The sequence below is a fragment of the Leiobunum rupestre genome, chromosome 2, assembly GCF_980474605.1.
Source record: "Leiobunum rupestre chromosome 2, qqLeiRupe1.1.hap1, whole genome shotgun sequence".
In the NCBI taxonomy this organism is placed as follows: domain Eukaryota; kingdom Metazoa; phylum Arthropoda; class Arachnida; order Opiliones; family Sclerosomatidae; genus Leiobunum; species Leiobunum rupestre.
This window is the reverse complement of record NC_143385.1, coordinates 71052237-71072299: the sequence shown is the minus strand read 5'-3', so window position 1 is coordinate 71072299 and position 20063 is coordinate 71052237. Positions and strand designations below refer to the sequence as shown.

At 39.5% G+C, this 20063-nt stretch overlaps 2 protein-coding genes across 2 annotated transcripts; one reads left to right on the top strand and one right to left on the bottom strand.

Annotated features, from left to right (window-relative positions):
- The first annotated feature begins 10830 nt into the window (after positions 1-10830).
- On the top strand, positions 10831-12704 carry LOC149958923 (mitochondrial carrier homolog 2-like). The gene is made up of 9 exons (XM_090165090.1): positions 10831-11062; positions 11219-11303; positions 11362-11625; positions 11682-11793; positions 11862-11988; positions 12049-12116; positions 12191-12266; positions 12341-12496; positions 12560-12704. The coding sequence occupies exons 1-8, from the start codon at positions 10916-10918 to the stop codon at positions 12461-12463; spliced, it is 1002 nt and encodes a 333-aa protein (XP_090021216.1). The 5' UTR covers positions 10831-10915; the 3' UTR covers positions 12464-12496; positions 12560-12704.
- A 1651-nt stretch (positions 12705-14355) lies between these two features.
- Cortactin (cortactin) lies at positions 14356-19641 on the bottom strand. Its single transcript, XM_090166283.1, has 11 exons — positions 19489-19641; positions 19275-19403; positions 19135-19211; positions 18952-19072; positions 18838-18892; positions 18378-18710; positions 16336-16502; positions 15512-15727; positions 15161-15452; positions 14950-15092; positions 14356-14633 (listed from the first exon to the last, which is right to left on the bottom strand). The coding sequence occupies exons 2-11, from the start codon at positions 19365-19367 to the stop codon at positions 14547-14549; spliced, it is 1584 nt and encodes a 527-aa protein (XP_090022409.1). The 5' UTR covers positions 19368-19403; positions 19489-19641; the 3' UTR covers positions 14356-14546.
- Positions 19642-20063: the final 422 nt, after the last annotated feature.

Sequence of the window (20063 nt, the reverse complement as noted above, 5' to 3'; positions counted from 1 at the left end):
ATAAATTTTCGATATAACGGCGACGGGAAATTATTCTCGTAAATTTATCGCGCGGCCTTAGGGAATATTCTTTTAACAAAATTTCGATAAAGTATCGTTTAATTAAAATCAGCCCGATTCCGTTAAAATTATAAACCAAAAAGCGAACGGTCGTTATATTACCCTCTGTAGATATATATTTCTTTCATTAAAATTTGCTTCGTATTATACATGTATTCAACTTATAAACTTGTACTGTAAAAAAGGGTTAAATTCAATTGTGCAGTGTTATAGTACGTCTAACTCACTGTTGTAACAACTAACTTATGATATTCTGAATAAATTAAAATTGGTCGTTTCGTCTCAATTATTTTAATTATAATTAAAATTTTATACCGGGATAGAACTGGGATAACATTTTTAACAAATAACTCTAAATTGCGGAGATTTATCTTAAAGAGTTATCTCGAGAAATTAATACCACTAGGGACTATTCTTCCGAGGAGAGGTATATTTTGGCTTGCCAACTTGTTTTTTCGTGTTTTGAACTAAAACTTAGATAGATGGTGGTAGCGTTTTCGTCGAGTGCCAAAAATGCATAGAGCCTACTAGCCTTCTCCAGCGCAGCCTTAGTTCTCGAAGCTCTCACCAGGCGTCCCTGTTTATCCCTTTGAACTTCGTAGAGTCCCTAACCAATGAATATCCTCCCTCCTCCCCTCACAATTTTATTGCACGTTTAACATTTATTTCAAAAATGATTACATTGACACACTTTTGGTATTATTACGTGTTTCTATAAAATAAGGGAGATCATGTGATAATGTTTGGTCTACGTCACTTAGCTGTACCTCTTGAAGGTTAGGTAGAGAGCACGCGCTGCAGTCTTGTAAGTAAAGCACTTAAATAACTTGCGCTCGTGACGCAGATAAAAACATTTCATACTTCTAATTTTTATTGTTTTATTTTATAAAAACGCCTATTATGTCACTTTTGTACTTTTGGGGATACCAAGTATCAAAAGGGCCAGAATATCAGTTATAAAAGGTTGTAATTTTAATTGTATCACATTTAAATGAACCTTTGACCTTTCCATAATAAGGGAGTCAATCTGTAAAGGTTATTCATGCTTAACACAAAGAAATATAAACACAATGGTAATAGCACGGACACAAAACCAATAAACACTTTCAACATAGAAATACACATGGAAACAACATTAATGAGGATGTTTGATATTTAGGGGTTCTTAATCTTTTATAATGGAAAATATATTTTGAGAATATAATGCAAATACACACTTTAATAAAACATTTTCAAGGAAATTGCCAAGAAGTAATATTTCCGGGAGCAAGAACCTGCAAGTTACTGTTTATGTAGTGCTTTTTGAAATAAGCTATAAACTATCCCCTTTGTTTGAAATAGACGATTCAATAAAACATCTTCAAGGAAATCACCAAAATGTAATATTTCGAGAACCAGGACCTGCACCTTACTGTTTATATAGCGCTTGTTGAAATAATGGAAACTTTTCACCTTCACGGTATGCAAGTATTTCCTTTTAAACCAGGTAGCTTTTTTGACGTATTAAAGCTTAGCAAAAACACGACGTTCTGTTTACATGTGAAAAGTTTCCATTATTTCAACATAAAAAGTCTTAAAGAGTAACTTGCAGGTCCTGGCTCTCGGATATATTACTTCTTGGCGATTTCCTTAAAGCAGTTTTATTGGATCGCCTATTAAAACTAGATAGATAGCGGCTAATACAGACGCTGTTAGGTTTTTACTCGTCGTTTTTCGTAAATTTGACTTTATAAATAATGATACTTGCATTTTAATATAATTTTTGCTTCGTTTGCTTATATTTTGTTGTGTTCGTAATTAATACTACTTAATACTTGAAATATATTTAATATGTTGACAATTATGTTGATAATTACATATGAAAAGGGAAAAAGCTTTATGCAGCTGGTTGGTATCTAGGCAGGAGCAAGAATGCCCCTAAAGCCCGCATGTGCTAAGTTCTAACCTCTCATCTCACTACTTAGGTGGCACCATCTACATATGTGGTATATGGGTACACTCTATTTAGGGATGAAATTTGTGTGTATAACAATACCTTCCTTTTTTTTACATAGTACATGGAAGGTTTTATTTAAATACTTTTGGTAACATGCTTTTAGTTCTTGTAACGGGCAGGAGTTGTCTACGTCCTTGCGGATTTGGTTCGTGCAATAGAGTCTGTCATTTTGTAGTAACTGCTGTGGTGGTGTCACAAGTTTAGGAGAAGGGTGCTACATTGTTTTTGGTAGGAAGTCCAGTCTGGCTTGGATGGTGGTAGGAACTGGAACTGAAGTTCTGGATGCGGAGACTGGAGTTCTGGATGCGGAGACTGGAGTTCTGGATAGAGTGGTCTGGGTTGGTACATCTTGCGGTCTTTGGGAAGTCTTCTCAGGAACATTTTGTTTGTTGGGAGCCTCCGGAGTTGCGGCCCGAGGAGGAAGAATTGAACTTCTGACTGGAGTCATTTCCGTACTCGGAAACGAGATTTCATCATAGTTTCGAGTCTTTGCTTCTTTACTGCTGTCCGGAGTACGATCTGTTGGTTTCTTAACTCGAGGTCGAATTTGGTTTCGATGACGGCGTATTTCGCCTCTTGATGTTTGTATACTGTACATCATATGACCAATTTTTCTAGTAATGGTACCGCTGAACCACTTGTCACCCACACCAAAATTGTATGCATAAACAGGATCATTGGTTTTAAAATTTTGTTCATGATTTCCTTTTTCAGTGTTAGGAACTTCGCCATGGTGTTGAGCTTTCATGTTCTTTGGATGGCATAGGTCAAAACGAGTTATTATATTCCGAATTAACATCAACGCAGCAGGTAATTCTCCGTTGGAAGTTGGTGTGCGCCTGTGATTTATAAGAATTCGTGCTATGAGCTCTTCTAGAGACCCCATCTTGTGGATATTAAGTCCGGTGTTTATGATATCGGCAGCTTCGAAGGTGATATCCGAGATTTTCTTAAGGTGGTCCTTTACAGTTACAGTTCTTACGTTGCGTTCCGCTGCTCCATTGGAGGCAGGGTGATGTGGTGCAGTTTTCAAATGGTTTATTCCATTAATCTTGGTGTATTCAGCAAATTCAGTGCTTGTAAAGCAGGTTCCATTGTCAGTGACCAGGGTGAGCATTATTCCGAACCTTGCGATACATTGACGATGACGAATACACTTTATTACCGCTTGTGAGGACTGGGTTGTTGTAATAAAAACCTCCAACCACTTGCTGTAACTGTCGACCATGATAAAGAGATACTTCCCTTCGACATGACCTGCAAAGTCGGCATGTACTCTTTGCCATGGAGCTTTTGTCGTTGGCCAAGCTTTATATTTCTTCATTGGCAACGCTGCGTGTTGTCTACACGTACTGCAGCTGGAAGATAGCTCTTCTATGTCAGCGTTGAGTGTGGGCCACCAAATTCTAGATCTGGCTACGGCCTTCATCTTGACCACACCTTGATGCGAACTGTGGAGCTCGTGGAGAAGTTCCTTTCGTTTTGCATCAGGAAGGATGACGCGATTTCCCATTAGGAGAATTCCATTGAAATTTGACAGGTCAGCATTTCTTTGACGATAGATGTTTAACTCTGGCTGTACCTTCTTTGGCCATCCATTGCTCATGTGGTAGCGTACCTTCTGTAAGAGTGGGTCATCTTGAGTTGCTTTACCCAACTGGCATGGTGTTAATGGCCCTGCATCTGTGATGCTTCGTACAAGATAAACGTACTCGGCTGGGACTGGTGTCTTCGCACTGTGGACTGGTAGCGGTGATCGACTTAGCGCATCAGCGTTAGCATTTGCGGTGCCTTTGCGAAATTTTATTTCGTAGAATAAAAGACCATCGCTGAATTCTTGCTGCAGCCATTTGCGGAATGGGTTTGTTCGCAGCTAGCAGTGTAACCAACGGTTGGTGGTCAGTATATAGCGTGAAGGTAGGAAGTCCAGTCTGGCTTGGATGGTGGTAGGAACTGGAACTGAAGTTCTGGATGCGGAGACTGGGATGAAATTTGTGTGTATAACATATTTTGATAAGTTTATTTAAGAAAATGAGATAATATGATTTTCTTTTCTCTATAGAAGACACTATAGGCTTCGAGCTTGAAATTTAGCGCCACCTGCCTTAATATCCGTAAACTAAATATGTGACCAAAATGCAGACACCTTTTGAATTTCTAGGTTTTCCGGTTGAACTTTCAGCTGTTATGCAAAGATAATTTTTGAAAGAGCAGACAGCTTTCATATATTTATACTTATGACCAAAATTTAAACTACACACGAAGCCTATATGAAAGGCGTTACCTTCATAGATATAGGAAACGTATATAAAGGTCTAGATAAAATATGTCAAAGGGAGTGAATCGAGGGGTCCGTCACTTCGAGGAATCTCGTACGGACCTTGATTCCGTAATTCTGAATCTCAAGAATCTAATCAGGAATCTCTAGAATATTCGAATCTTCGGAATCTTGGAATCCTACTCGAATCGATGAATCACATGCGAATCAAGGAATCTCGTGTGAATCACGGAATCAAAGATTAATCACAGTCATAAGCCTCGGTAACATTTACAGCAACTGTTGGCTCTATCATTGTCACCTGTATTATGAAAACTTGAAAAGGCCCCTGTTATTAGAGATGGACATAAATCTATCGGATTCTTCGAAAAAAAGCGACTTGAGTGGAGACCGCGGTGCCATCTATTAATGAAAAATGAAGTTAAATTTTAACGTCCACTTTGGATTTTATGATGTGTTCCGCGCGGACTGCGTTTCTCTTCCACCCCCGACGAAAGGCGCCAGGGGTGGCGTTGCGATTCTGATTGCTTGTTCTCTTCCGACGGTGCAGCTTCCTTCCCCAGGATGTGTCGGGATGAAAGTGCTGGCTCTTAAGATCCGCTTTACCACTGTCTGGATTACGCTTTTTAACATCTATGACCCGGGTGGTGTAGCCTCCAGACAATATTTCGACTATCTTATCCTAGGAGTTGACACACCAGCCATTATCCTATGCGATTTCAACACACTCTGGGGTAGTAGTCATACGGATCAGCAAGTCCGCCTCATCCAGAGTTGGCTAGAAGCCCAGGACCGTCTGGTCGTCCTCAACACTGGATACCCAACTCGAGGTCCAGAGGCTGCCCTCGGTCTGACTTTCGTAAGCTCCAAATTGGCTATCTCCCTCACCTGGACAGTCTTAAACCGAGGCACAAATGATCATCTCCCTATTTTTATAGGTGACCAGCATCATAGATGGGCAAACCTCCGGAGGGCTTTGAGGACCTCATTGAAATTAACGTTAAGCCCTCCAGCCCTCCGGAGGTTTGCCCTCGTATGCCCAGCACACACTACACATTCTACGGCAAGTGGTATGCATTTGCACTATCCAGCGGTGGACAGGAAACGTTTTAGAATCCTTTTGGAAGACACACTGGGGGACGCTCCGTTATCGGTATACTCTGTGGAAAATCTTCTCCGCCAGATTGCCCTGGCTGCGATTCCTATAAAAAGGGCGGGGGGCACTCGTCTCCTCGTCAGCCTCCTTGGTGGGATGAACGCTGTTCTAACAAGGCCAAGGAAGTCCGTCAGACCCGTCGCAGGGCCCAGCGGTCGGGACTCCTGTTGGACCAGGTTGCTTACATAAGGGAAAAGGCTGTCTAAAAACGACTGATTAGTGACAAGAAGCGTGCTAGTTGGAGGGCCTATTGCGACAGGCTTCATGCACACACGCCCCTGCCTCAAGTTTGGAACCAGGTTAGGTGGTGCAAAACAGGGATCCGCCCCAGGAAGCTCCTCACGCTCCATAATGGTGCTGAAATACTCAGTGACCAGAAAAATGGAGTGTTTGGTATCCTCAGATGGAGGTTACATACATCTCCCACCGGTGTATGTCCCTGAACCATTACTACCACCAGGTACAAAGCCCCATTCTCGGCAGAGGAAGTATATGGCGTCATCTCCGGGTTACGCACTACGGCTCCGGGCGTGGACAACATTTCTAACCTTATTATCAAAAATACCGACGTTCCGCACAGCACTTCTGAGTTTCTACAACAGCCCCAAGACCAATAAGGTTTCCGGAAGGGTCGGCGGGCGACGTATTATTCTTTCCGGTTGATGACGGTGGCACAGTGCGCCCTAGCAACCAACCAACATTGTCTATAAGACGCCTTCGGGTGTGCTCCTCACCACGCGCTCCTCTATTAGTTCCAACGTTGCGGCCTCGAAGGTAACCTTCTCAGCTGGGTGGAAAGATTCTTGACTGATCATACCTCCCAAGTGCGAGTCAATGGTTAAGCAGGGCGTCCCTCAGGGCAGCTCGGTAAGTCCCCTCCTCTTCAGCATCATGCTGGATGGGATTCCCTTGCTATGTCCCAGGGCGGTCGACCAAGGTTAACACGCAGAAGATATCGCTGCCTGGATATGCGGTCGGAACTTTGAGCGTCTATGTACGACCATGCAGGTCGCCCTGGACAATGTTTCGTCCTATGGCGTAAGATGGGGTCTAAACTTCCAGCAGCTGAAATGCAAATACATTGTTCTATCCAAGGTCAAACAGATTCGGGACGCTCTTCAACTTCAGCTAGGACGCAATATCCGGTCGACGTTGACGTCATACAGATATCTAGGGGCTACTATAAACGACAGTCTCTCATGGGCGGCCCACATCGACGGGCTGATCTCGACTTCTCTGGAGCGTCTCTGGGCGGTTTCGGCGACTGACTGGGGGGGTCAACAGAGCAGTCCTTAGAATGCTTTATACCCATCTCAATCGCTTCAGGATGGATTATTCCAGCTCTCTCTATGCGTCGGCCACATCTACTGCTTTTGCTAAGCTCGACAAGGTTCAAAATACAGCTCTCAGAGTCATCCTTGGCCATTAGTCTCATGGAGGCGGAAGCAGCGCTTCCTCCATTGTGCTTTAGACGCGATTTGTTGGAACTCCTCAACCTCGCTCCATGCGCCGCGGCGGACACTCCTTCTAACTACACCTCCTTTTGAGTGAAGGATTGTCTCCTCTCGAGACTTTGGAACATCGCTTCCCGTTGGGACATTTACTATTCCTCCTCAGGGCTTGGCGTTTGGCACAGGCCCACAACCTGATCTGGCTCTTCAATACCTCCCGTCACCATTTGTCTTTCAAGGGTTCGCCGTCCTGGCAACAGCCCGCCGCGACGATTCTCTCGACTTGGCTCACTACCGCTAAGGAGGACAACAGTTCGGATATGCTGCGACAACTTTTCCTCGCGGCTCTAGAACCTCATGGAAAGAACGCTACAGTCATCTATACCGACGGCTCGTTGGCTGAGGGCTCGTGTGTGGAATGTGCGGCTTTCGCGATCCCGGCTATCAATGTCGGCGCGACGCGTCTTGTGGATTCTGGTCATCCCATAAATAGGATCGAACTCTTCGCTATTCAAATAGCTTTGTCTTACGCAGCTTCACTTTCGTTCTACAGACCCGGTGGTCACCACCATTCACGATCTTTGTGATGGATACCAGTGACCCATAACTCTCCTGTGGTGTCCGGCTCATGTGGGAGTTCGGGGAAATGAAATGACGGACCGTCTGGCGGGAGTTACTAAGCTTCTACGCCAAGCAAAGGTGGACTTCCTCCTCGCGGAGGAAAAGGGAGCCTGCCACAGGGCAATTTCATCGACATGGACTCAAGAGTGGTCAGTAACTAGGACACAATGGCATCTTTTCGGACGCGAAGCCTTTTCCTGGATCTCAAGCCATTATGCGGATAACTTAAACGCGGCGGGATGACACGCTACTCGCGTGCCTCGGCTATGGCAGACTTCCCACTAGGGCGGTTCTCCATCGCTTTAATATAAGTTCCACGGCCTCCTGCGCTCGGTGTGGAGCCGCAGTGGATGACGCTTCCCACGCCTTATTTGCTTGCCCATCGCGACGGACTGCTCGGGCTTTTCTTCTTCGGGCACTTACGTCTAGGGCTCTGCAAAGATAATATAACTACGTACCCTAGATTCGAAATCACGGCGTTTCTCGATAGCGCGTTTTCTCGTGGGGCTTTTACTGAGTTCGCGCCGGAAGTCGGAAAAATCAGGCTCCATAGCAGGGTGAGAAATAAGGAATTTCAATAGATAACCCAAGATTATATTACTGACCTTTAGTTTTCTTTCGTTTAGAAACATTTTTAGAGCTACAGGCATGATCCATTATGGTTTTAAAACAATATAATGCAAAAATATCTGGTATCTTGAAAATCGCAAGTCAAAAACCACGGCGCAATTTTCACTAAAACTGTACGTTTTAACTAGATGTCGATAGCCCTGCCAGCACAATATAGTGCAAAAATATCTGGTATCTTAAAAACCGCAAGTCAAAAACCACGGCGCAATTTTCACCAAAACTGTACGTTTTAACTAGATGTCGATAGCCCTGCCAGCTCCATGGAAGCAGTGTTTTCCGACTTCCGCCGGAAAACTCAGTAAGAGCCTGCGTTTACGTATTATATTTAAAGAACTTATACTCTATTTAGTGGACTTTAACCTAAATTATATATCCCATGTAAAAATATTGTTTATAATTGCTGTAATTTATGTTATTGCCACCACCCTCCTACGCATTGTAAGACATTAAACGTCGCAAGCTGACTTGGGCCTGGGGTGGTGCCTAGGGAATTAGCCTAGCCTAGCCATCCAATCAACGCGAGGTTTACCTATAATTATCGCCTTTTGGGTAAAAATGTAACTTAACTTTCTTTTTTGGTGTCAACGATAGCGACACATGTTGAAAAAAAGAGCTACTTGATGTCGTGCCGACACTTGCTTTAAGGCCCGAAAACGATTTTTTTGTGATTTAACCAGAGATAATTTAGAATGTTATATTATAAATTCTCTCTGATTTAACTAGGTTCGCACTTATGGTCGAAAACGATTTGAAGAGATTCGAAACCTTTTTAGACGAAACGCGTATGTGTGAACGTGGCTATAGTTGAACCGTATTCGTATTACCGAGCGTATTAGCTCGTCGTATTATCTCGTCGTACTCTCGGGCGTATTACAATCGATTACAATTTGGTTGGCTCGAATTTGGAACTTTGAAGGCGAGGTTTGAATCTCATGCAGATGGAAAATAAAGTGAGCCCCTTTACAGGGTGGAAAATAAGGAACTTTAAAGTGAACCAGTGAGTGTATGGCAGTGACCGTCGACTTGGGCCATCGACCCCGTGCCCTGAAATACCTGAGCTGATCCATAATAGGTATCCGTAGACCAAGTTCAATTAAAGGATACACCGGACTTCGAATTATTACAATTTCCCGTGAAAAATTATGACGTGGGGAATGAAAAGTCACCTGCTACTCGATTTTCGGGCTGGAATTTTCAAACACCAGTGAGACCCTTTTTTTTTGGTGGTCCAGTGAACCACTGACCCTCAACTGACCACCTTCGATTTAATTTTTAAACTGAACTTAGTGAACTAGACAATTTTTAATTGGTCATTTGCCTAGTCACACCGCCTTTTCTATAATATTCGAACAGCTAGATTGGTTTTGGTTGCGAATAGATGAATCAAGAAACATTGTACAAGTGTGTAGCCGAACAAGAATCACAGAATCAAATAAGAATCAAAGAATCAAGATTGGAATCACGGAATCTGGCTAGAATCTAGAATCTTAGCAGAATCTAGAATCTTGATTCCAGATTCCTTGATTCGGAATCTCGTACACGATTCCTCGAAGTGACGGACTCCTCGGAGTGAATAGTATTAACTCCCTTTGACATATTTTATCTAGACCTTTATCTACGTTTCCTGAATACGGAGGTGACAGCTAGCAGAAACGCGTAATTTCTGCAGGCTATCCTTATAAAGCGCTATCTATCGGTAAGAAAGCTCATGCTATCGTCGCGAGAGCCATTGTCTCCTGCTTAAAAATTATACTAAAAGTAACGAACAGATGGTGTCTAAAGACTACGGCCTGATGAAAGGTCAAGCGCTTAGTACTAAAATGCCAAGAGAGCTCGCGCTCTGGTCACGTGCATTCCTCGGTGTCTGCTATGTGTCAATTCCGTATTTTATGTTAGGCTTAGACGCCCCGAAATTTATCTAGACCTTTATATACATTTCTTATATCTATGGTTACCTCGGAGAAGCTAGCGCCGTTACGCCACCTAGAATCGATTCGTTCGTGAATTGACTTGCGTAATTTTGCACGCGTCTCTTATCTTTAGCAGTACTGTTACTACTTTACACTCTGATAAAACTAATAGCGTTTTCCATTTGACTGCTCTCGAGCGCTCTAGATCACTCTGGTCAACATTTTATGTTCTATTTGCGGGCTCGGATCTGCTAAGTCAAGTTTCGCGTGTTCCATTTCCCGCTCTCGGGTGCTCCTAGACACAGACCAAGACGCGAAAATTCAAATTACTAGCAGACGGAAAAAAACAAAGCGTGGCAATATGGTAATGGGATGTTCCATTTGCGGTTTTACCGAGGGTTTTAGTAGTTTGGGGCGAGATCTATGACAACAGAGTGAATCTCGAGACTCGAGCAGTCAAAAAGAAAACTGTAACATAAACACGTATTTTATAGAATCTGCTATTGATTTTTAATGTTTACATCGCTGTTTTAAATCAGAGTACTTGGGAATTTTTGTAAATGATTTTAGTAAGGTTTTCTGATAGGTGGTGCATAAACCATGGGTATTTGTTTTGAATGTATATTGTCATTTTTTTATTCATTGGGTCCAAACTCCAAAGACCAAAACCTCTATTCAGTAAACAGTTCGTTGTAATATTTTGCTGCCCTCTGTAGCCCAAAACGGACCCCGAAAAATCATTCGGTAGTTTCCATAAATTCCATTTCTTTTCTATCTCTATGGTAGTTTCTTTTTGAGAAAGACTTTTTAAAAATGGCGGAAAACGGTAGCAGGACGGAAGCCGGTAACGGTAATGAGGTGAAAGAACCACAATTACGCCTTCCTTGGTTAGAAATCGGGGGTAGAATCGCGGTAGCTGCAGTATCACATCCATTTGAATATGTTAAAGTGCTTATACAAGTGAGTAACTTCTTTTTAATCAGTGTATCTCTCAAGCCTTGGTATGGTCTCTACCCCATCCCCTCCTTTTTAAGTTTCACAACTTTCGTGGACTATTGCGTTATCATTCCGAACCACCACAATTTATATATTTTTTCATCTAAAACTGTACCTTAGATTGGCCATGAACCACTCCCACCACGACCTACTCATACACTATTTGGAAGACCGGCCCTTTCGTTACCTGGAGCTTTTCAATATAGTATGTTGATTTATGTAACTTTTTTTTTCTACTGTACTAATGACTGGGTTTTATGTAGTGAAACATATAAAAACCGTCGATGGGTTTTTTGGTCTTTATCGAGGTCTTGCTCCCAAATTATGTACCAATTTAGTTACTGGCTATGTATTCTCCACTGTGATGGAACAACTGCCCAAATTAGCTGATGATAAGGGTAGGAAAAGAGATGATGAAGAGGAGGAAGAGTTAACTGAGGAGGAACGTGTAATACGTTTCCTTAAACGTACTTTAAAAGATACAATCTCGCGATGCGCAGCTGTATTGGCTAGTCAACCTTTCCACGGTAAATTTTGATTATTTTAACAGTCAATCCAAAACCTCAGTTTTTGTATTTTTCAGTTATAACCATTCGAACAATGGCCCAATTTGTGGGTAGGGAAGAAAACTATCGAGGAATTTTTCCTTCTTTGTATCACATATTTAAAGAAGAAGGAATTCGAGGATATTTTGTGTAAATACCGGGGTTAAAAGTTATTGAAGGCTTAATTGAAATTCCTTTATTGTCCCTACAAATTGCAGAGGTTTAGTTCCACGTATGATCGGTGAAGTTTTGACTCTCTGGTTTGCTCAAGTTGCAACATTTGTCATAAACACTTATATTGTCGAAGAGAAAGTCTTGAGAAGTTATATAGGAACTTCCCTTTTGGTACAATTGAAACCCCTCTGTCATTTTAATTCTTACGATTAATTCATTTATCACTTTCAGTACGTCGCTAGCGCTTTGACTTACCCTTTTACCCTAGTCTCAAATGTGATGGCCACAAACAATTGCGGGTAATTTTGAATCCTTTTTTAAAAATAATTATGTAAATTTTGACCATAAATTTTTAATAATTGGTTATTTCAAGCCTGGCAGCTGGAATGCCACCCAATATGCCAATATACTATGGTTGGGGAGATTGTTGGACTCATTTGAGCAAAATTGTAATTAATTTCCGTTCAGTGGGTGCTTCAATAAAACTGTGGTTTTATTAAAACTTTTAATTTAACTTCTGTAGGGTCACTTGAAAAGGGGTTCTAGCATTCTGTGGCGTTACTACACTGGGCCAATGATTCTCGATATTCAAGGACGACCTGTTTATCCTCAGAGAAGCAGTTTCAAAAACCCGTCTGCCTATTAGTGGCCCATTTCAGATCTTAACAAATTTCCTTAGGTATGTAAAGTACATTTTACATGCTCCGATTCATTTAAATCAAATCATTCTTTCTTTTCACAGATTTTGTTTCTGTTAGTCTGACACGTTATAATTGTATCTATGACATTTAGTTTTAAAGAAAACATGTAATACAAAGAAAATTAAGATTGATTACTCTTGTTTAACTCATTTTGTACAAATAAAAAAAGAACAAGCAAATTAAAAACATCATTTAACTGTAACGCAATGTTTTCTTATGATGTCATTTGTAATTAGCAGCATTGGGAATTTTTGTCAACGTGTCAGTTAGCTCACTCGCTATCCTAATATCTGCTTACGCATTTTAGAGTGGTAAAATCAGCACTCCTCTCTTTTCGCTCTTTTTGGAGTGGTAAAATCGGTTCTCTTCTCTTTTTTGAGTGCTGAAATTGGCCCTCCTCTCATTTTCGTTTTGCGCTCTTTTAAAGTAACATTTTGGTGCTCAATTTCACTCATAATAACCAAAGCACTCACAATGAGAGGAGCGGTGCCCATCATTGGTAATCGGTGTTCCAAAATTACTTTTTTTCCATGTACAATGGAAAATATTGGTAAATAATAAAAAAGTCTGTGAAATCAAAGATGTAGCGAAAAACTAGGATGGTACAAGTCCTTTTTTCTTGGTTTTGAATTGAGTCTTGAGTCCTCGAAATTATAATTAACTCTAATCCTTATTTTGAAAAATAGTTTTGAGTCCTTTGACGGTTATATAACGATAATCTAGTTTCGGAACTAATAACTAAATGATAAGTTAGACAAAAATTAAATAAATTTAATTGGTTGATCTCCATCCAGGATACCTTCATCCTTAAACTCTAGTCAAGTAATTTCTAGCTGTTCGAGTCGGGGTACTCTTACACCTCTAAAGTTAAAATATTACAACTGAAATCTCTCATTCTGTTATGTATGTAATTTTGAAAACCACTATCAGAATTATATCAGAAGTATATAATACGTTCCTCTTAAGTGTCATCTGGTAAAAGCCCATTTAAATATAATTTTTAAATATATTAATACTATCCATCTAGATAATAAAAATTACTTCCATAGAGGCAAGTTGCAATTTAATCAAATTTTCCACCATATTGCGAAAGCGAAATAAATGCAACCTAAGAATTTACTAAATTTTTTCTATTGTAAATATTCTTATTTTTCAAAATATATATTCTTCAGTGGAAGTCCGCGAAAGTAGTATAAGAGAAATTTTGGAGATAAATTGCAGTGGAACTCAAGTCCTCAACAATGAAAATTTATCATTAAATTCATACAGGGCTATAAATTACCCAAATTTAACTTTTTTTAGTACAAACTTATGGTGTTGGCCAAAGGACTTGGGACACCAAAGATAAAATAAACCTTGTTTATAAATAATTTATGGCCTTGGCTCAGCTCTTTGGTAAAGTAATTTTCAGCTTTTTTTCAAAGTTTGAACTCATGGTTTAATGAAAAACATTGTCCAGTGCTCGAAATGGACAGGAACACCGTTCCTTTTCGTAAATATTTTTCCTCATATTGTTCGTAAAGATTATTTTCTATTGCACAGCTCCCATTTTTCAGAATAATCGGAAGCTTTGAAAGGAAACATTTTCTGGTTTGCGAATAAGTCCATTTTGAGCACTGCTCTCGTCAGTGTTGCGGTTTTACCATTTTCAGCGATAAGTAGTTTCTTGCCTAGGTTATCCTTAAAGTTATCAGTGTTTTCTATAAAGAATGACGTGTTGGAGGTTATAATCCGTTTAAATACCAATAAAGACGACCTGTTTATAATTCTTTCTAAGCCTCTATCTTATTTTTTCAACCCCCTTAAAATAAAAACCTTAGAAAAAATTGAAGAAAAATAAACAATTTAATATTTTATTAATGATATGCTAAAAGTCATAAAAATATTGTTAAAGAAGCTAAATCTTGTATATTAAATAGTCTTGGCACAAAGAAACCAAAATTTCAATATTTTCATAATTTAATTAATTTTTTAATTTAATTTTTTATTTTGGATCATTTTCAAAAGAGTTGGTATGTTGTAATAGACTCACTGTTCCATTAGCTGTACATAGTTTGCAGGAAATAGACCAACATTTCCATGTTTATCTTCCCCTCTCCACCAACCTTCATCAATCTATAAATAATTTAAATCATTATTATTTATATTAGTAAGTATCAAAAGTGTAATTTTAGGATAGCTCAATAGTTCTTTTTATAAACTAACGTGGCCTTCTTGTTGAAATGTTGCTCTTACGTCACAGTCTCTTACTTTGACAAGCCTACAAGCGCGCTACAGTCGCGAGGGATATAGCTTTTTCTAGAGCGCGTGCAAATCGCTCGTGCGAGGAATACACTAATAAAGCTGGGTCTTGTGACGTAAGAGCAACATTTTAACAAGTTGGGCAAGACCACTTTTTATTTTATAAAATCAACTATTGCGAAGAAAGTACCATTTCAATATTAGTAATGATATCATCAGGATCAAAAGATATTTCATCATAATCTGCCGCCTGATAGTCATATAACGCAACTGCGTTGAGACCCTTTGCACTTCCATTCGGGGAAGATTTTGAAGGCTCCAATGTTTGATAAGCTGCAAAGGATATCAATTATTTTTATTATTTTTTCTAAAAATCTTGTCTTCACTATGGCACTACTTACTGGGTTCGTCAACAGGTAAGTCTTGCGTTTTGGTTGTATTTGGTGCTCTATCGTAATATTCGGTTTTATGATCATCTCTAAATTCTTCAGGCACTACATTGATTGGATCGATAGTAATTTGAGGCGATTCGGGTGAAGGAGTTGGAACTGGGCTAATAACCGTGATAGGGGCACCCAAATTCGTTGGTGGCTGATTTGGTATCGAAGGAACTTTGGTTTGCTCAACAGGCTGCGGTTCATCACTGATGGAATTCCTTTTTGCCTGTTCTATTTTGAGCTTCTTTTGGCGTTCCTATAGAGAAATTTCAGTCATATTTTATTTGTTAGTCAAAGTGGAGAGTTCATTGGTACTTCTTCCGCCTTCTTAGCCTCCTCTTTCTCTCTCTGTTCCCTAGCTTCTCGTCTGGCCCTTTCCTCATTGGATCTTTTTTGGGAATCATCTTGTTCGGCTTTGTTCAAGTTCTCAAATTTGGCTCTTAAGCTGCTGGCAGTTCCAGCTCCAGCGCTCGGTTTAGGTCTCTCGTAGCTATTTTTGGGTTTTTCAACTTCATCAAATCCATGTGCAGACTTAAAGAGAAAAAGGTTATTTTAGTAATTAATAACTTCCCTATCTTCCGCATTTAAAATTTCTAGAATGACATAACATCAGTACTCGAAATGGACCGGAACGCTGTTCCGTTTAAGTTTTTCCTCATATCCTTCTGGTTCGTAAAGATTATTTTTTTATTGCACAGCTCCCGTTTTTCAGAATAATCAGAAGCTTTGAAAGGAAACACCTTCCGGTTTGTGAATAAGTCCCTTTCGAGTACTGTATCACATATTTTGTGAACTTCAGGCTTATACATATGAGCTCTTAGCCTGGTCATTGGAATGAGTAAGAATTTAATTTTGTCACTTCACAAATAGCTATCAATAATTATTTCAATTATCTGACACACTTAATTAACATAATTATAGACTTATGGTCAGGCCTGATGAAGAGAGGGAAGGGGGAAGCCAATAAAAATTACTGTACATGTACCCTGGTCTGGAGAAGTGAAGTATCCTTTTCCCAGGTCTTTCCCCAAAATCGTATAGTTATCTGCATTAATAACGACTTTTATGGGGTTAGGGCCCGCTTATAGTGATTATGGTACTTAATTATTACAATATTCAAACAAAAGCATAAATTTTACTTTGTCTTGTCGATCTTCCTCCACTCCGAATTTTCCTCCGAAACCTTTTTTCATATCTTTTTGGGAAGGATGAATTTCTGGTTTTGTCTTTACTTCCCAACCATGAGCGGAGTTGTCTTTACGATCAGTCTGGACACCATATTTGCCACCAAATCCTTTGGAATAATCTATTTTTTTTTAAAGATATCTGTTATTTATAGATTTGAAGTTTATTCATACAAAAATAGGGAGCCATCAATTCTAAAATGCAAAATACTTTGTGCCAACGTTAGAAAATTATCAAGGCTAATTTCAAAAACTTAAGCAACCATTAGAATGAATATATTTAAAGTGACACAGATTCGTTTGAATTTTGGAAATACGGCTTGAAATATGCCAAATCATAATTTGTTGGATCTGATATCATGAGGTAGAGAAGGGGACGAGCTCGCTGTGTAGCCGGCCTTTACTTTAGCAGGGTGGGTAACGTGCCTTCGGAGGCCTTAGAACGAACTACATAATAATAATAAGAGACTAATAACTGTTAGTCTTTCCCACCAAGGAAAAAGAATGCAACCTTGCAGCCACTGGGGGAAATACAATAACTAACTAGCAAGGAGTTAACCACTCCCCTATTAACTCCTGACTGCTACTAACCTCTGTGTCTCAAGTCTCAATGCTGCTCAGCCCACCACCTCTGTTTTCTCCTTTTAAATTAACCCCACACTGGCGCCCTTGGTAGATAAGGGCCTGGCCATTCGGCCTACTAAACAATATGGCTGCCATTAACCATGTTGGCCCAATTTTAAACATGATCCTGCAGCCCTTTAAGTTGTGATGTGAGCACTTTAAGACTGTAGGCTCTCTATACCATTTTGTAGGCTTTGTTATAAATATGATTGAAATTTACAAAACAAGGCTTTGAAATAAGTATTATTCGGAAGCACTAAGATCTTATTTATGTTATTAAGAGCTTATGAGGATTATCTACTACCTAAGCTCTTTTCTGCAATTGTTTGCCACCTAGGAGCAACAAACACAGCACCCTACACAAGGAGAACGCAACCCGTGCATTTTTCATTGGTTAGATGCTTTAATGCCTGTTTCCATCGGAAGGGGAAAATTCTGAAATTGCTTTTCCCCTTTCTGTAAAATGTTCGGAGTAAGGGTTCGTCCAATTAAATTTGTACACAACACTGTGTTAGTGTGTTTGAAGGTTACCTGCGATCTCCTTCTGTTTGTTGCTCTTAGATGGCACCAAGAATGTATTTATTCATAATTACAAGTTGGGGAGAGCAGTGTTGTTCTGGACGGTACATTTGAACTTTTTTAATACTTTTAAAATTTTTAGAACTAAAATACATTTCAGATTTACTTAATCGTATTTAGTACGTTTGGAAAATTTATGATACGAAAATAGGTTTTGATATTTTTCGGCATATATTTAATATGTTTTAACTTTTTGTTCGTTGAAAGTTTTATAAATAGTATGTGGTCTAATTTCACCACCAAAGCAGCTTGTTTTCCCCGAATTCCTCTTGTATGGCCCTCTATTGAAAGCGACATTCACGCTGTTTTCAAAGGCATTGTAATTTTTAACAGCAGTTATAATGCCGGATTTAATCTTTTGACGTTTAAAATAGGAAGAAAATTGGTTTCATAGATCGCATACTAAGTGGAAAATCAAAAAGTGTGTTTTTCCCCAAAAAATGCTTTGAAGACACAATCAGTGATTGAAAGTACGTTCCTGAAATCGCTCGGAACAACACTGAGGGATAATAAATATGTGGAAACAGTTCACGGGCATCATGATATAGATTTACCCAGGTACGTCACCAGGGTGCACTTTAATAGCGTTAGAAGATGCCACTTTTAGGGAATCAATGAGATACTAGGCTGATTTGATATTTTCTTAGAGGGAAGGAGAATGAGGGGGATTAGGAGCAAAGCTAAACATTGTCAATATCCCTGCTGACACAAATTAATTGACTCCTACATACTCAATAACCTAAATAAGTTCTTAGGAGTGCTTAACAAAAAAGAAAAAAACCTTTGGTTCCTACCAGTTTGGGAAGCGTGCTTTTCTATCTTTTCTTTATGATCCCACCCAACAGCAGATGTGTCTTGTTTATCCTTTTCCACGCCAAACTTTCCCCCAAACCCAACAGAGTAGTCCTTTTGGGAGGCATGTTTGTCAATCTTTTCTTTATGGTCCCACCCAACAGCTGAAGAATCTTGTTTATCCTTTTCAACTCCAAATTTTCCACCAAAACCTTTGGCATAATCAGTCTGAGAAGCGTGTTTGTCAACTTTCTCTTTATAATCCCACCCTACAGCTGACGTATCTTGCTTATCCTTTTCAACGCCAAATTTACCCCCAAAACCAGAAGCGTAATCTTCATGCAAGAAATTGATATGAAATCATAAGGAAAAAAATAACAGAAAAAGAGAAAAATATAATAAAAACCAAGTGAAAAAAGTAAATAAATTAAACTAGTGTTTTAAAATGTATTGAAAGTTAACCTTTTTGGGAAGCGTGCTTCTCAGTTTTATGGTGAAAATCCCATCCAACGGCACTCTATAGAAAGTAAAGTAATAAACCTATGTGGTGATATACAAGTAGAAAATTCAACTTACTTTGTCCATACGATCACCCTGCACACCAAACTGTCCTCCATAACCCACAGACGACTTGGGCCCTATTTCTTTCTTTAATTTTGCGTCTTCCTGCGTTACTTGAGCTCTTAACTCTGAAATACTACATTAATAATATCTATTGTTAATACTTCTTAAATATTATTTGTAACAGTGTATAGTTACTTAATAGCTCCTGCAGTACGACCGGAACCTTCCACTGTTTTGGAACCCCATCTTTGTTCTTCTTCCGTTACATCATTCTAATGTAAAATAAACAAAAAAAATTAATGCGTATTTGACGTAACAGTAGTTAAAAAATGTACCACAAAATCTGGGTCAGTTTCCCAGTCATCATCTCCAGCGTTAGTATTTATCGTCGGAGTTGGTGCGCTGTAACCTGCACTTGCTTTCCACATTTTATTATACCGTTGAACTAATACACAAGCCTTGGTCTAAACGTCAAAATTTATTGTCAGTTGAAAATCGCAAAGAATTTACTTACTTTAACACAAATTTTAGTTTAATTTTAATACTTACAAATACTGATTGGATTATTTATTATATTATTTGTACATTTCTTGTTAAAAATAGGGAAAATTTATCGGTATTATTTTTATGGGTGGTGATTCATGTAAAGGTAGAAACAAAACCGGATGTTAACAAGAACTTTACTTCCGACAAGTGTTTCGTAATATAAGGAAAAGCACGGTCAACTTTGATCTCAGGCTATAGCGACCAACCCATTCGCCGAAATTCCATGAGCAAGGATTTTTCTGCTATAATGAGTGTGGCGCTGAACTCATACAGTTTTTTTATATTGGCTTCAATGCAAAAACTATTTAAAACAAATATTCCGGTAGGGGCGCTCAACTCATACAGATATCTTTTTTTCTCATAGGTTAACATAGAAACTTCAATTACTGGCGGCTGTCCGTGGGAAACGTAGCCAAAAATTGTCACGGATCAGGGTGGCCATTTGGGCGAAAAGTCGCCCAATTTGGGCTACTTTTGAAACCGAATGGCGACAAACGGTTGGGCGATTTGGGCTACTTCTTTCTTAAGTTTTTCAAGTTGTGGATTCTGTGGGTTTTTTTTCATGTTACATCGCTTTC

Bases quoted from the DNA above. Each gene is read 5' to 3' on its own strand.
- LOC149958923 (XM_090165090.1), top strand. From the start codon at position 10,916: ATGGCGGAAAACGGTAGCAGGACGGAAGCCGGTAACGGTAATGAGGTG. The intron at 11,304-11,361 runs GTATGTTGATTT...GGTTTTATGTAG, and splicing joins ACCTGGAGCTTTTCAATATA to TGAAACATATAAAAACCGTC. The intron at 11,794-11,861 runs GTAAATACCGGG...TACAAATTGCAG, and splicing joins GGAATTCGAGGATATTTTGT to AGGTTTAGTTCCACGTATGA.
- Cortactin (XM_090166283.1), bottom strand. From the start codon at position 19,367: ATGTGGAAAGCAAGTGCAGGTTACAGCGCACCAACTCCGACGATAAAT. The intron at 18,711-18,837 runs GTTAACTTTCAA...TCTTGCATGAAG, and splicing joins GAAGCACGCTTCCCAAAAAG to ATTACGCTTCTGGTTTTGGG. The intron at 15,728-16,335 runs GTAAAATTTATG...TTTCTCTTTAAG, and splicing joins AGGAAGATCGACAAGACAAA to TCTGCACATGGATTTGATGA.